This window comes from Mytilus galloprovincialis, chromosome 3 (assembly GCF_965363235.1).
Source record: "Mytilus galloprovincialis chromosome 3, xbMytGall1.hap1.1, whole genome shotgun sequence".
Classification (NCBI taxonomy): domain Eukaryota; kingdom Metazoa; phylum Mollusca; class Bivalvia; order Mytilida; family Mytilidae; genus Mytilus; species Mytilus galloprovincialis.
Window position 1 is genome coordinate 32,085,865 of NC_134840.1, and position 13,045 is coordinate 32,098,909.

The 13,045-nt window shown below is 31.5% G+C and overlaps 1 protein-coding gene across 4 annotated transcripts in view; it reads left to right on the forward strand.

Annotated features, from left to right (window-relative positions):
• Positions 1-2,453: 2,453 nt before the first annotated feature.
• The window catches only part of LOC143067723 (4'-phosphopantetheine phosphatase-like), a 41,450-nt gene continuing 30,858 nt past the window's right edge, over positions 2,454-13,045 (forward strand). Inside the window, exons 1-8 of one of the 4 annotated variants that reach the window (XM_076241198.1) lie at positions 2,454-2,573; positions 4,391-4,533; positions 6,245-6,312; positions 6,990-7,213; positions 8,401-8,584; positions 11,013-11,105; positions 11,678-11,837; positions 12,460-12,647. In XM_076241198.1, the coding sequence (XP_076097313.1) occupies positions 4,434-4,533; positions 6,245-6,312; positions 6,990-7,213; positions 8,401-8,584; positions 11,013-11,105; positions 11,678-11,837; positions 12,460-12,647 (1,017 nt within the window). In that variant the 5' untranslated portion in view covers positions 2,454-2,573; positions 4,391-4,433. The other 3 variants (XM_076241197.1, XM_076241195.1, XM_076241199.1) reach the window with 3 other exon arrangements.

A 13,045-nucleotide genomic window follows, 5' to 3' on the forward strand; every position in this document is an offset into this window, starting at 1 on the left:
ATCATATGAACATCAGGCACAATCCTTCCCGTTAGGGGTTTAGTATCATACCATCATAACATATATGAGTAGAACATAACCCGTGTCATGCCAACAACTGTTTTTAAAAATAATGTGTTTAGTTCCGAAGTTTTCTTGAGAATTCGTCGAAGTCCTTCATAACGTTTCGTATGGCATTTTTGTTCGAAGGGTTAATTATGAACTTTACACCTTTTGCAAGTAATAAGGTTTCATGATCCGTCAAATTATGTCCCGACAAATTTTTTACAAATAATTTGGCATTTTTTACTAACTTGGTATGTAATTTACTCCTTTTATTGTTGTTATTTTCTACAAGTTTATGTCGTACTTTTTTGTTTTTAATAGTTCGTTTAAAGCGTCTGGCCATGTTGATTGTAAAGTAGTGAACTGATTCTGTGCACGTGCTATGTTAACCTCATTTCTCGTGTTACATAGCGATCACCTGATAATGTTTGGGTCAGATTTGTGATTAAAATAGATTGACTTGCAGAAGGTTAATTAGCTGAATAGTTATGAATGGAATATATGACCTCCTAAGATCTTCCCGTAGCGTAAATAATTGTAGTTTGTGGTTTTGTTCAATGTTATGCTTTTTTTTTTTTTTTTTTTTTTTTTTTTTTTTTTTTTTTTTTTTTTTTATAAATTTTACATTTTTCTGCACATCCCTGAATATTAGATTAAAATACAATTGATATCGTTGATTTTGTTACATTGTATAGTGTATAGATATTTGATTGTTTTAACCGATACTGTTTATCTGTCATAACTGGTATACTCTGCATTTAATGTAATGTGTGCCGGGTTGAGAGATATTATATCCTTGTCGTTTCGTTTTAGGGGTAATAAATAAGGTTTAATTATAATATGTACAGTGGTAGTTGATATGGCCAATATTAATATAATTTTCATCATAAGTTTACTAACCAGTCGTAGAAAATTTAAAATAGAAATAAATAAATACCAACATCTATCATTACATACAAGTTTAATGTTTTAATCTTAGGTAGACTTACATTTCTATAGTAATATAATTGTCCAAAAATTAAGTAGTAACAAATAGCGTAATATATTCAGATGCACAGTTTATCTTCTTCTATTTAATTTGCCGGTAGAATCGTGCCTGTTGTAATAAGGGCGATTTCGATCCCTATTAAACTTGTTGGTGTTTACCGATGTTGAGTTCATTCTGTTCACACTTGTTCTATATTCTTCCGTCCACTTGTTTTTAAGTTTAAGCAGTTCATCATTGAACTCACTTATAGCCTTGTTACCACTTTCGGAACCCGAGTTTAGTTCTTTGTATAGATCCAATTTAAGTTTATCAGCATCGACTGTACATTTGGTAGTAAACTCCTTGCAGGATGCGGTTAGTTTTTCCAGGATACCCTGGTCAGATTCTTGACGTATAATCTTTAATTTTGCAACAAAGAAGTCCTTGGCTTCATTTGATCCATAGAATGGTCTAAAGTCAATGTTTGTATTCAAAAATATGGGTGTTCTAGTTGATTCTTTTCTCATGGTATATTCTAGTGTGAGAATATGGTGTCTATTTTCAAGGATGGTGTTAATCGCTTTGATGGTTGCTCCGACTGTAGGTGTTGCCTGTTGAATTGGAGATGTCAAGTCGATGTCGAAAAAATTTACTGGGTTGTCATTCTTAGTTGTATCCATACTAAGGGATTCTGGCAACGACATGTCCCTCTGGGTTAGATGTTCTAATGTAAAGTTCAAGTCAGATTAGTCCATGTTTAGTTTCTCCAAATTTTTTACTGCTACTGCAGTTTCTTTGTCTGTTGGCGGTTTTTCACATACATAAATGTTACCGTTATAATTGTAAATTAACAAGTAGTTAAAAAATAATTACTAGACAACTCTGGAAATGTTCCCCCTGCAAACACATAAAATAAAGAATGAAATGTGTTCCTTGGAAACATGAAAATTGTCTAAGATAAACCCATACTAGGAGGGGGAAAAATTGACAGCAGTGAACAAATTTTTAGACAAACCTGGAAACATAACAAAATGTTTCCTCTGGAAACACAAAAAAAAAATGTTTCCACAAGAAACACAAAAAAATGACCCCCCCCCCCCCTAGTGAATGCAAACTTGTTTGACATAAACAATGTTTCCCCTACTATATACTAGAATAATTAAGAAAATAATTAATCAATCTATGAAAAATGAATATGACCCCTTTTCTTAAAATTTAAACATTATTAATAAATTATCTATGATTTGTGTTACGTTATGTAATCAGTATACAGTGTCTGCGAAAATAGAAGTACGGTGGACTATTTTGTGCGTATGGTTTTCCATCGGCTACCGGGTTTTTTAAAATTACATTGTTTCCCCCGGGGAAATTGTTTCTCAGGGAAATAAATTGACTAGAACTTTAGTCAGCTATTAGTGCAGTATTGCGGAGCATGTATGGAACGGATATGAACTCTGCGCCGGAGATTGAGAGGAAGAAATAAACCGTTACAGTGGGAAGGCAAAGCTACTGCAACCATGAAGAACATTTATCAATTTAATTTAGATCGTTTGATTTCTGTGTATGTGTATGTTTCTCGTTCGTCTTTAATAGGTCGACTCGTGTGAGTTTAAAAAAAAAGAAAACTCTCCGATTATTTTAAATGTTTGGCGGGAAAATATGTATACCATCCGGGATTTTCCAGAGATTACTTTAGCTAACTTCCGGTGTAAACAAACCGTAGTAAAAAAATGTAAGAAACAGTTTGTCTGCCCAATTAGCTAATCAATTGATCAGTACTTGCAAAATTCGTGTAAACAAGTATATTGCCAAATTTTTAAGCCCTGATGAAATTATCTTTCCACAAGCATTGACTGAAGGCCTGACTTTTGTCGCTCGAATTTGGAAAAAGACTAAACAGTAAACTGTAAACACCCACTCTTTGATTACGAGTACTTACAAAACACATGCAGATCGCCAAATGCAGATACATGATTTTGAAAAAATGAAACCTTTACAGAGGGAGGTCTCCCCCAGCTTTGACAGCTGAGGTAGAGATTTTGCGAACATTATATTCAAGTAAAAATATTTTTTTTTGTAAAATTGCATCAAAAAGTATGTGTGAAAATAAAGGGTTTCTAAACTGGCTCTAAAATATGGACAGTCACACAGAAAATAGCCCATAAATCATGTATAAAATCATCTTGATGTTCCTTTAGCTACATTATCCCACCATAAAGGCTTAATTAGTCATCAGTTGTTTAAAGATTTAAATATTTTGGCCAAGAGCATCACCATGATCACTGAAAAGACATTGATTATCAAAATGTGCATTTGGTGCAGACAAAATGATACTGTATTATGTTATTTACAAAAAAGAAATATGATGGACATGAACCACAAACAAACAACAACTGATCTGCAGATTCCTGACTTTGGACAGGCATACATGTATAAAGAATGTGGCAGGCTTAAAAATGTTTGCTGGTTCCAAGCTCTCCCCTAACCTTGGACATTGGTGTAACAGTTGATCATGAAAACAAACTATGAAATTTAGTTGAAAAGGCCTCAACTCTTCAGATCAATTCAAAACAGAAACAAACTTAACAAAAACACTGAACTCTTATAACAATATTTTAACAATTCATTCAAAAGTTCTTGAAGTACTCTGGTAATTTTTCAAATAAAACAGTGTCAACCTTAAAAAGAATAAGATACAAATGACTGAGAATGTTAACTTATTCACAGTAAGTTCATTAATTTAAAACCATTAATCATCAATATTTTGTATGACTTTATTTTAAAATCTTTGCAACAATCATTCTACATACATATGCATGTAGATTGCAAAAATGTCCTTTAAACCCTAATCAGGAGGCATCAGTATAAAGAAACTTTTGTGCATCTATTTTTGTATCAGAATTCTTTTAGGATATTACCCAAGAAAATCATGAACTTTGTCATTTCTTAATTTTTGGCTACCAGCTCTCAATATCTATCAAAAACTCCTCAAAAATTAGAATTTATTGAAACTTTCTCATAGACATATATATATATATACATATATACATTTTGTAATGTCATAGGGCATATTGACAGTTATGTAGCAGTAGGTTATGGTTTTGGTCCATGTATCAAGTCTCATCTGACCAAAGACTTGTAATGAGTTCTGTTTCTTTTCCACTAAGCATTTTACGTTTAAGAGTAAAAACTTGAAAGTTTGAAGTCAAAATAATATGTCAGGATGGGGTTAGTTTAATATTGATGCTCAATGTGATTGTTTAGAATTAAAACAGCATATCTCATGATTTTGTTTTTGCCAACCATCCAATTTTAGATGATATGTACACCTCCATTTTAATTTGATTATTTTTAAACAGTGTAATCAATCATTTATAGGTAGTCTGTGTTTACATATATTGTATGGTGTTGACAACCAAGGATGAGTTCTACAGATAAGAGATATGCTACAAGCATCGACCTTCCAACAGAGGATGTGTTTAGAAATTTACAGAATGCCTGTCACTTTGCTGTTGATATTGGTAATACATGTATAAATGTATATCAAATGTATAGGTCTGAATCACTTAAAATACTGGACATTGCAACAGACCTCATCAACCATTAACATATGACTCCTTTAGAAAAACCAAAGTCTGAACAACAAAGAACAATGCATGGTTCGACTTGGTACATTTACAAATTGTGATGGGATTAATTCATTTACCTATCTACAAATGTAGTCACATGTTGTATGTAATATAAACGATGCACAGCTCAGCTACCAAGAGAATGGCCACTAACTTGAACAAGGAAATAATAAACAACACATAATTTTGAAAGCAGTGTGCACACTCACAGATAAATAGATATGGAAGTTTCAATAAAGGAAAGAAAAAATTTAATAGCAATGATAGATTAATGAAAAAGTAGGGTGAGAAATACGGCAGCAGTCCTTTTGCGCCAATTACTGTTTATCAGGGTTATCATTTGCGCCAAATTTTGTTTTCCAAATGTATCAATTGCGCCAATTTTTTGGAACTCATTTGCGCTAATTTACCTGTACACATATCTATAAATATTAATAATTGATATGTATTTATTCTTATCTTGGCTTAAAAAGTATCATATGTTTGGAGATATTTCACCAAGAAGATGAGCATCTGGAGAGAAATTACTTAAAATGCATTAGACAGTCAATGTACAGAGAGAGAATAAAACTTACTGCTTCCTTCAATGTTTGTGTTTTTGGACAATAAAGTGGAGTTACAAGCTACTTCATACATTAAATTGGGGAGTACCCATGCAGCAGCAGTAAGAAAAAAAGTTGTGGAGCAAAAGGACGCATTTTTGGCGCAAACTGATCTATCCCAGAAATACAAATGTACTTCCAATCTTTTATTAAAATCAGAAACATTATATTCTAAATCAGATGCAGACAACTGTTAACTTTTGACAATATTCAAAATATGAAAAAAGAAAATGTGGTATGATTGCCAATAAGACTACTCTCCACAAGAGACCAAATGACACAGTAATTAACAACTATAGGTCACCTTCAACTATAGGTCACCTTGAACAATGAGCAAATCCCATACCGCATAGTCGGCTATAAAAAGCCCAGAATTCACAAATGTAAAACCATTCAAATGAGAAAACTAACAGCCTAACTGATCTATAGACAAGAAAAAAATGAACAAAAAACAGATATGTAACACAGCAACAAACGACAATGACTGAATATCATGTTATTTTTGCCATTCTATCAACCCACTATCATGACTATTGATTGAATGTTATTTGCTTATAATCCAGATTTTAAATCATGTTTATTTTTCAACATTACATCAAAATAATTACTTTATGAAGTGAATGAGAGCAGTTCAATAAGAAGAAAAAAATGTAATAGTCAATGTGAATGGAGAAACATTCTGAAATATCTTTGTTTTTCCAATGTATGATAACAACGACATTAGTGTTATATTTCTGTAACATATTGCTATTTTTATATTATTTAGTAACATATTGTTATTTTTTATTTCTGTAACATATATGTTATTTGTATTTCTGTAACATATTGTTATTTTTATATTTCTGTAACATATGTTATTTAATATTTATGTAACATGTTATTTTATATTTCTGTAACATATGTTATGTTATATTTCTGTAACATATATTATGTTATATTTCTGTAACATATTGTTATTTTTATATTTTCCGTAACCTATTTTCATTTTTATATTTTCACAGGTGGATCCCTGGTAAAAGTTGCATACTGCTCCAAACTCCACAGGAGGACATCACATGTTCGTGATCATGTGAGTGCAAACTGGTTCATAAATAAATTTCCTTGTACTTTAAGTATATTATTCACTATGACATTAGAAGATGTGGAATGATTGATAATGTAACACCGCTCTACCAAAACAAATGTCTCAAAAGTTAGCAACTATAGGTTACTTTAAAGCCTTAACAATGATCAAAACACATAAGCTGTAAAAGGTTTAAATGACAAATGTTTTACCCATAGAGTTGATTTTTTAAGAAAAATTCTATATAAAGTTATTTTAAATATCAATGGTAGCATGGACTACTGAAGTTTTTATAAAATTTTACATGATTAAATGACATAGATTTTTGAAAATCATCACACATGACTTTAATATTTATGTTACACATGTTTTAAATGATTGATTATTGCAATTTTATCAGGAAAATATATAATTGTTTTGGATGATGAAGACAGCACATAATTTGGGAAGCAGGGACCTGTTTAATTACCAAATGCAAAAAAAGTCATTGCACCGTTATCATATTAGACATATTTAAACTGTTAGAAAATTAGAAAAGTTGTTGCTCATAGAATTGCAGTCATCGATACAACCATAAAAGAGACATACAAATTTCTCAATAAAAATACATTTCAACAAAATATCAAACTTATTTTAGGATTACCATATTTGAGCTGTTTTAACTGAAATTTTTCTTACTTTAGAAGGAAGACAATAATAGTATTTATCAAATTTTGGAAGAAGATGGATATACAAGAAGATTACATTTTATCAAGTTTGAGACAAAGTATTTACACCAATGTTTGGATTTTATTCGAGGACATCTTATGCAGTCAAAAGAATTTATGTTGGAGAAGAAAAACATCAAAGCTACAGGGGGAGGGGCACATAAGTACAAGGATCAAATTATAAAGACCCTAGGTGTTCAGTGAGTATTTATTTTAAATAAGTCTTCAGGTATTTGAATTTAGCATTTTATATCCACTAAGCATGGACAAAGTTTGTAAAAGAGAATCATCAATCATATTCAGCTATTGTCTTTAGGGTGTGGATCACAACAGAACACACCTACAAAGTTTCTAGACATCTATTCTACATGACCTAAGTTGCCATGGCATTGTGAATTTGTTTTCTAATTATGGATGTAATTACCCCTTTGGTATCCTTCTCCTCACTTGTAGCAATTGCAAGAGAACCTATATTTTGTAGCAATTGTAAGAGAACCTATATTTTGTAGCAATTGCAAGAGAACCTATATTTTGTAGCTATTGCAAGAGAACCTATATTTTGTAGCTATTGAAAGAGAACCTATATTTTGTAGCAATTGTAAGAGAACCTATATTTTGTAGCTATTACAAGAGAACCTATATTTTTTAGCTATTGCAAGAGAACCTATATTTTGTAGCAATTGCAAGAGAACCTATATTTTGTAGCTATTGCAAGAGAACCTATATTTTGTAGCTATTGCAAGAGAACCTATATTTTGTAGCTATTGTAAGAGAACCTATATTTTGTTGCTATTGCAAGAGAACCTATATTTTGTAGCTATTGTAAGAGAACCTATATTTTGTAGCTATTGCAAGAGAACCTATATTTTTTAGCTATTGCAAGAGAACCTATATTTTTTAGCAATTGCAAGAGAACCTATATTTTGTAGCTATTGCAAGAGAACCTTTATTTTGTAGCTATTGCAAGAGAACCTATATTTTGTAGCTATTGCAAGAGAACCTATATTTTGTAGCAATTGTAAGAGAACCTATATTTTGTAGCAATTGCAAGAGAACCTATATTTTGTAGCTATTGCAAGAGAACCTATATTTTGTAGCTATTGCAAGAGAACCTATATTTTGTAGCTATTGTAAGAGAACCTATATTTTGTAGCTATTGCAAGAGAACCTATATTTTGTAGCTATTGCAAGAGAACCTATATTTTTAAGCAATTGCAAGAGAACCTATATTTTGTAGCTATTGCAAGAGAACCTTGTTTTGTGCTCTTTTGTCTTTTTGACATATTCCCCATTTCATTCTCAAATTTAGGTTACTTATAATTTAAATTATATGTTTAAGGCAATATTTTTATGTCACTTTCATATAAACCTAGTATATTTATCACAGGTTAGACAAGGAAGATGAAATGGAATGCTTGATTAATGGAAGCAACTTTCTGTTGAAGAATATTCCTGATGAGGCATTCATATACCAAAGACATGGCCAGCCAGAGTATCAATTTCAAGGAATACATCATGATATTTTCCCCTATCTTCTTGTAAACATAGGATCAGGTGTCAGTTTTGTAAAGGTAAAATATACTTTTCATTCAGGAATTATTGCATGCATTTATGACTGTGACTTTTGAAAATTGGACACAATGTTAGATTATTTTTTTTTGATTTCTGCAAAATCTGCATAAGAGACAATTTCTGAAAAAGTCTAATTTCCTTGTCCCGTCTTTCACCAGCAATTATTTTTTTATTCAGACATCTTTTTGGAAAATTTTAAGTTTTAGTATTAACTAGAGTATATATTGCACCAACTGCACCAAATTAAACATTCTCTTTAAGATTGCTTCTTATAAAAAAATTATAATTTAAAGGGTCAACCCCCCAAAACATGTTGTCCCCTGTTATTTTCTGAAAATTAAATAATTCAAAGAATATCTAAAATAAGTTAACAGCCTTTCGATTTTCACAAATATGTTAGCTTATATAAAACACTTCTCCATTACGAGTCTGATTTTGTTATAACTAAAGCATGTAAGAAAATGTTGCAATTTTAAGGGTATTTTAAATGTTGTCCCCAGGGGGTAGTTTCTTTCCTGTTACTGCTGGTTTTTGGAAAATGACGCTTCAGTGGCATTGTTCCGATACCATTGACCAGAACAACAGGAAGTCGATTATTGCCTCCGTGTACCGCACTCGGTTTCATATTTACTATTTTACAAACTAACTGGTATCTGCTTGTATTCCGCTACACTCGAACAAAGTGTGCCGGTTTGACTAGAATTCTTTGAAATTACCTGAGTTTAATTAGACCTTTGATAACAGTAACAAAAAGATTATTAACCTAAAATTTTGTGGGGAGAAGGGGGTTCGGACTATGTACTAGTGAGAAATATACAAGCCTTTCTACGGTATTTATTTGTACAATCCAGGTAGTCTTGACCTATTCATTTGTCATCTTCACTTCACACACACACATATACAAATATCAGTTATATGCTTACGAGACATGTTGCATTGTTAAACTAATTACGGTATGTGAAAATCAAGACTTGCATAAAAAATATCCCAATATTAGAGACAGTGGCATCATTTTTCCTCACAGCTTTTAGCTCTTTGATTTTCCACCTGTGGACAAGTTTGAAAGACCAAAGTTTTATTCATTTTAATGCAATGTGAAGAGCATCATTTCTTGAATGTATGACTCCTCATGTTTAGGTGAATAGCAGCCAGTTTGAAAAATCTGAACTCCCCAAGGATTAGAATTTGGAGAAAAATTATTTTGTTGTTCTCTCCTGTTACAACCTTTTTGTGTACCTTCTGAGAATATTTCATTGTCAGCACTATAACAGTACATTTGTTTTTATAGTATCTTATCAAATTGATATGCAGATGGAAGTAAACTTCTACACTATTCGAGAAAATTAACAAAAAGTACTGCATAATTCCTTATTGTTACGTTCTGTCATGTTACTTGATAAAAAGTAACAGCATAACCATAATCAGTAACAGGAAGGATGTTCAAGACAATTTAACAGATGAATCAAAAAGTTAATCTACTATATGCCAAACATTTCATTTAATATAAGTTATCATCACCATATTATATAAATTTCAAAATAATATACAGTATATTGAATGAAAAAATAGGTTTTTTGCTTTTGATAACAGCAGAGAACATTGTGCAATTCTAGTATGGTAGATAGTAACAGAAAGGAATTTATTTTAGAATTTTTCATTACCTAGGAAGATTGATAAAGTTTCAAAGGATAAATGACATTGTTTGCTGTTATCTTCCAATTGTGACCAATCTGAAATCATGTATTTTTCTTAAACTATAGATTAATTTTTTTTGAGAAAGAAATCCTTTCTGTTACCAACTCTGTCCTGTTACTCAAAAGTCTTTCATGTTACCAACATATCTGACTATATTTTAGTATATTTCTAAACCTTTCATATTGCAAATGCTAAAATCAATAATTGGCACTTATTCCCATTAGAAGCTTTTTAAAACTGATTCACTTTGGTAACAGGAAAGAACTGGATTTTTTTTGTACCATTTTTAAAATTGCCATTGTTTCCACATTAAACAATTTTGCTTAAAATTACAGACAACAGTTCCTAGATCCTCAATGTGTGTTCTTCGATTTATGCTATTAAAATACCGGGTGTAAAGACATTTTTTTTGTTTTTTTCTTATTGCCAAAAATTAGACTTTTTCAGATATTGTCTCATACATATATATGTATCAGATATCAGAACATAAGCTTTATTGCAACCCATCACATTTTCCGCATTACTTAATATAAAGAAACTCCGATAATATCAGAATTTACAGTAGGTAAAATAGAGAGTCTGTCTGTATGTTTATTCATTCATTCCTTCATTTTAGTGATATTCTTAACAGACTTTTACCAGCAATAAATGTCAATATTGGTAATTAAGACCCTTTTGAAAAACCCTGTGTAGGAAACTCAATTGCAACTTGACCCTATGTTATTTTTGCAGGTAGAATCAGAGACAAAATATGAAAGAATTGGAGGGACATCTACGGGAGGGGGGACATTCTGGGGACTTGGATCTCTTCTTACAAAAGCCAAGGTAAGCAACCAGCATTGTAGTGCTGACTTTGACCATGACGACATTTATTGACATGATAAGTATTTACAGACTATGTGGTGTAGTAAGTCTTACAAATACATACTTTATACTATCAGGTAGAGACATCACACTTAAACCATCAGATAAAGTACATTCAAATAAACTTGGGGATTTAGATCAAGTTAAGATCAATTCTCTACCAATCTTTTAATTGCTCTGTCATCTTGATGGTAGGTGTTGACCAACTATGGCTGAATGTAGTTCACGATAATAAAGAATAAAAATTAATTGATGGTAGCTATTATATTGGAGTTACATGAAAAAATGATGTTTGCATATGCTTAGAAAGTAGTTTCAGTAACAAGGACTGTAGAATTGTAATTTAGGGGGGGGGGGGAATCTAATGGACCAATAAATTTCAAGTATTTGTAGATATGCAAAACATATTAGAATTATAAATCAGAAAACAGTTTGTTTTTAACTCTTGCATAATAATTATGTCATTTTGAAGACTAACTTTGTTCAGAGAATAACAAAATGTCTTTTATGATATAAAATTTGATTTATTGTAGACATTTGATGATTTGTTAGAATTGGCTGAGAAAGGAGACCACAAGAAGGTTGATATGTTAGTTAGAGATATTTACGGAGGAGAATATTCTACCATAGGGTTAACAGGGGATATAATAGCCAGTAGCTTTGGTAAAGCTGCTAGAACTGACAAAGAAAATGGTATGATTCATAATAAATGTAAAATATAGATTTTTATAGAGTAATGATAATAAAGATTTTACACAAATGGGGAAAAAATAATAGAATATGGAATTAGGTCTATGAATAGATATATCGGAAAAAAACGTGATCCAGTCCATACTGAAACTGAAACAGAAAACTGATAAAACTGAAAAAAGTATTAGTACCAGTATTCATTTCATGGTTTCTAGTTTAAGTAGATAAAATTTAGAATGGAAATAGGGAATGTGTAAATGAGACAACCACCCGACCGAAGAGCAGACAACAGCTGAAGGCCACCAATGGGTCTTCAATGCAGCAAGAAATTCCATCACTTATAGGCGTGCTGCAGATGGCCCCTTAACAAAAATGTATACTAGTTCAGTGATAAGGGACGTCATACTAAACTCTGAAATATACACAAGAAACTAAAATTAAAAATCATAGAAGACAAACAAAGGCCAGAGGCTCCTGACTTGGGACATTTTTGATAACCTCTCAATGGAAAATTTTTATGCACAAATATAGAATTTGACAATATATTTTTAAAGTTTGATACTGTGGCACTTTACTGTAATGCTGAACATGTAAAGACATTTATTAGCTGGTTGTAATTTTGCAGTGCCTTGTTATAAAGATGAAGATGTAGCCAGAAGTTTATTGTTGTCCATTAGTAATGATATAGGACAGTTAGCTTCCCTGTACTGTAGACTTCATCAGTTAAAGAAGATTTACTTTGGTGGTTACTTCATCAGGGGACATCCACTTACTATGCATACTATTAGTTTTGCTATTAACTTTTGGTCAAAGGTATACTATCATTGTAATGTCAATATATTTTAAATCATTGTCATTTTAGTATGGTTATTTTGAAGTATCTGCTCTTGTATTATTGTTAACAAATTAGGAACAGATGCATCAATTGTATGCCCCTGCCTCTAAGCAGAGAGGATGTTAAGGTTCATCCTTATAAGTCTCTATTTCAGTACTTATGTATGTCCCAAAATTAATTTCTATTCTCTAACTGCAGTTTGCTTCATCCAAATGTAATGAACCGTATAAACAATGCTTATAATGTTCTAAACGGAGACCAAAGTGTTGTAATTCACCATTCTAGGGTTGTATTCCTTTATAAATGGAATACTTGCTGACTTTGCTGGTTTTTTTATGGCCCCGCAACGAAGTTGTCGGTGCCATATAGTTCTACC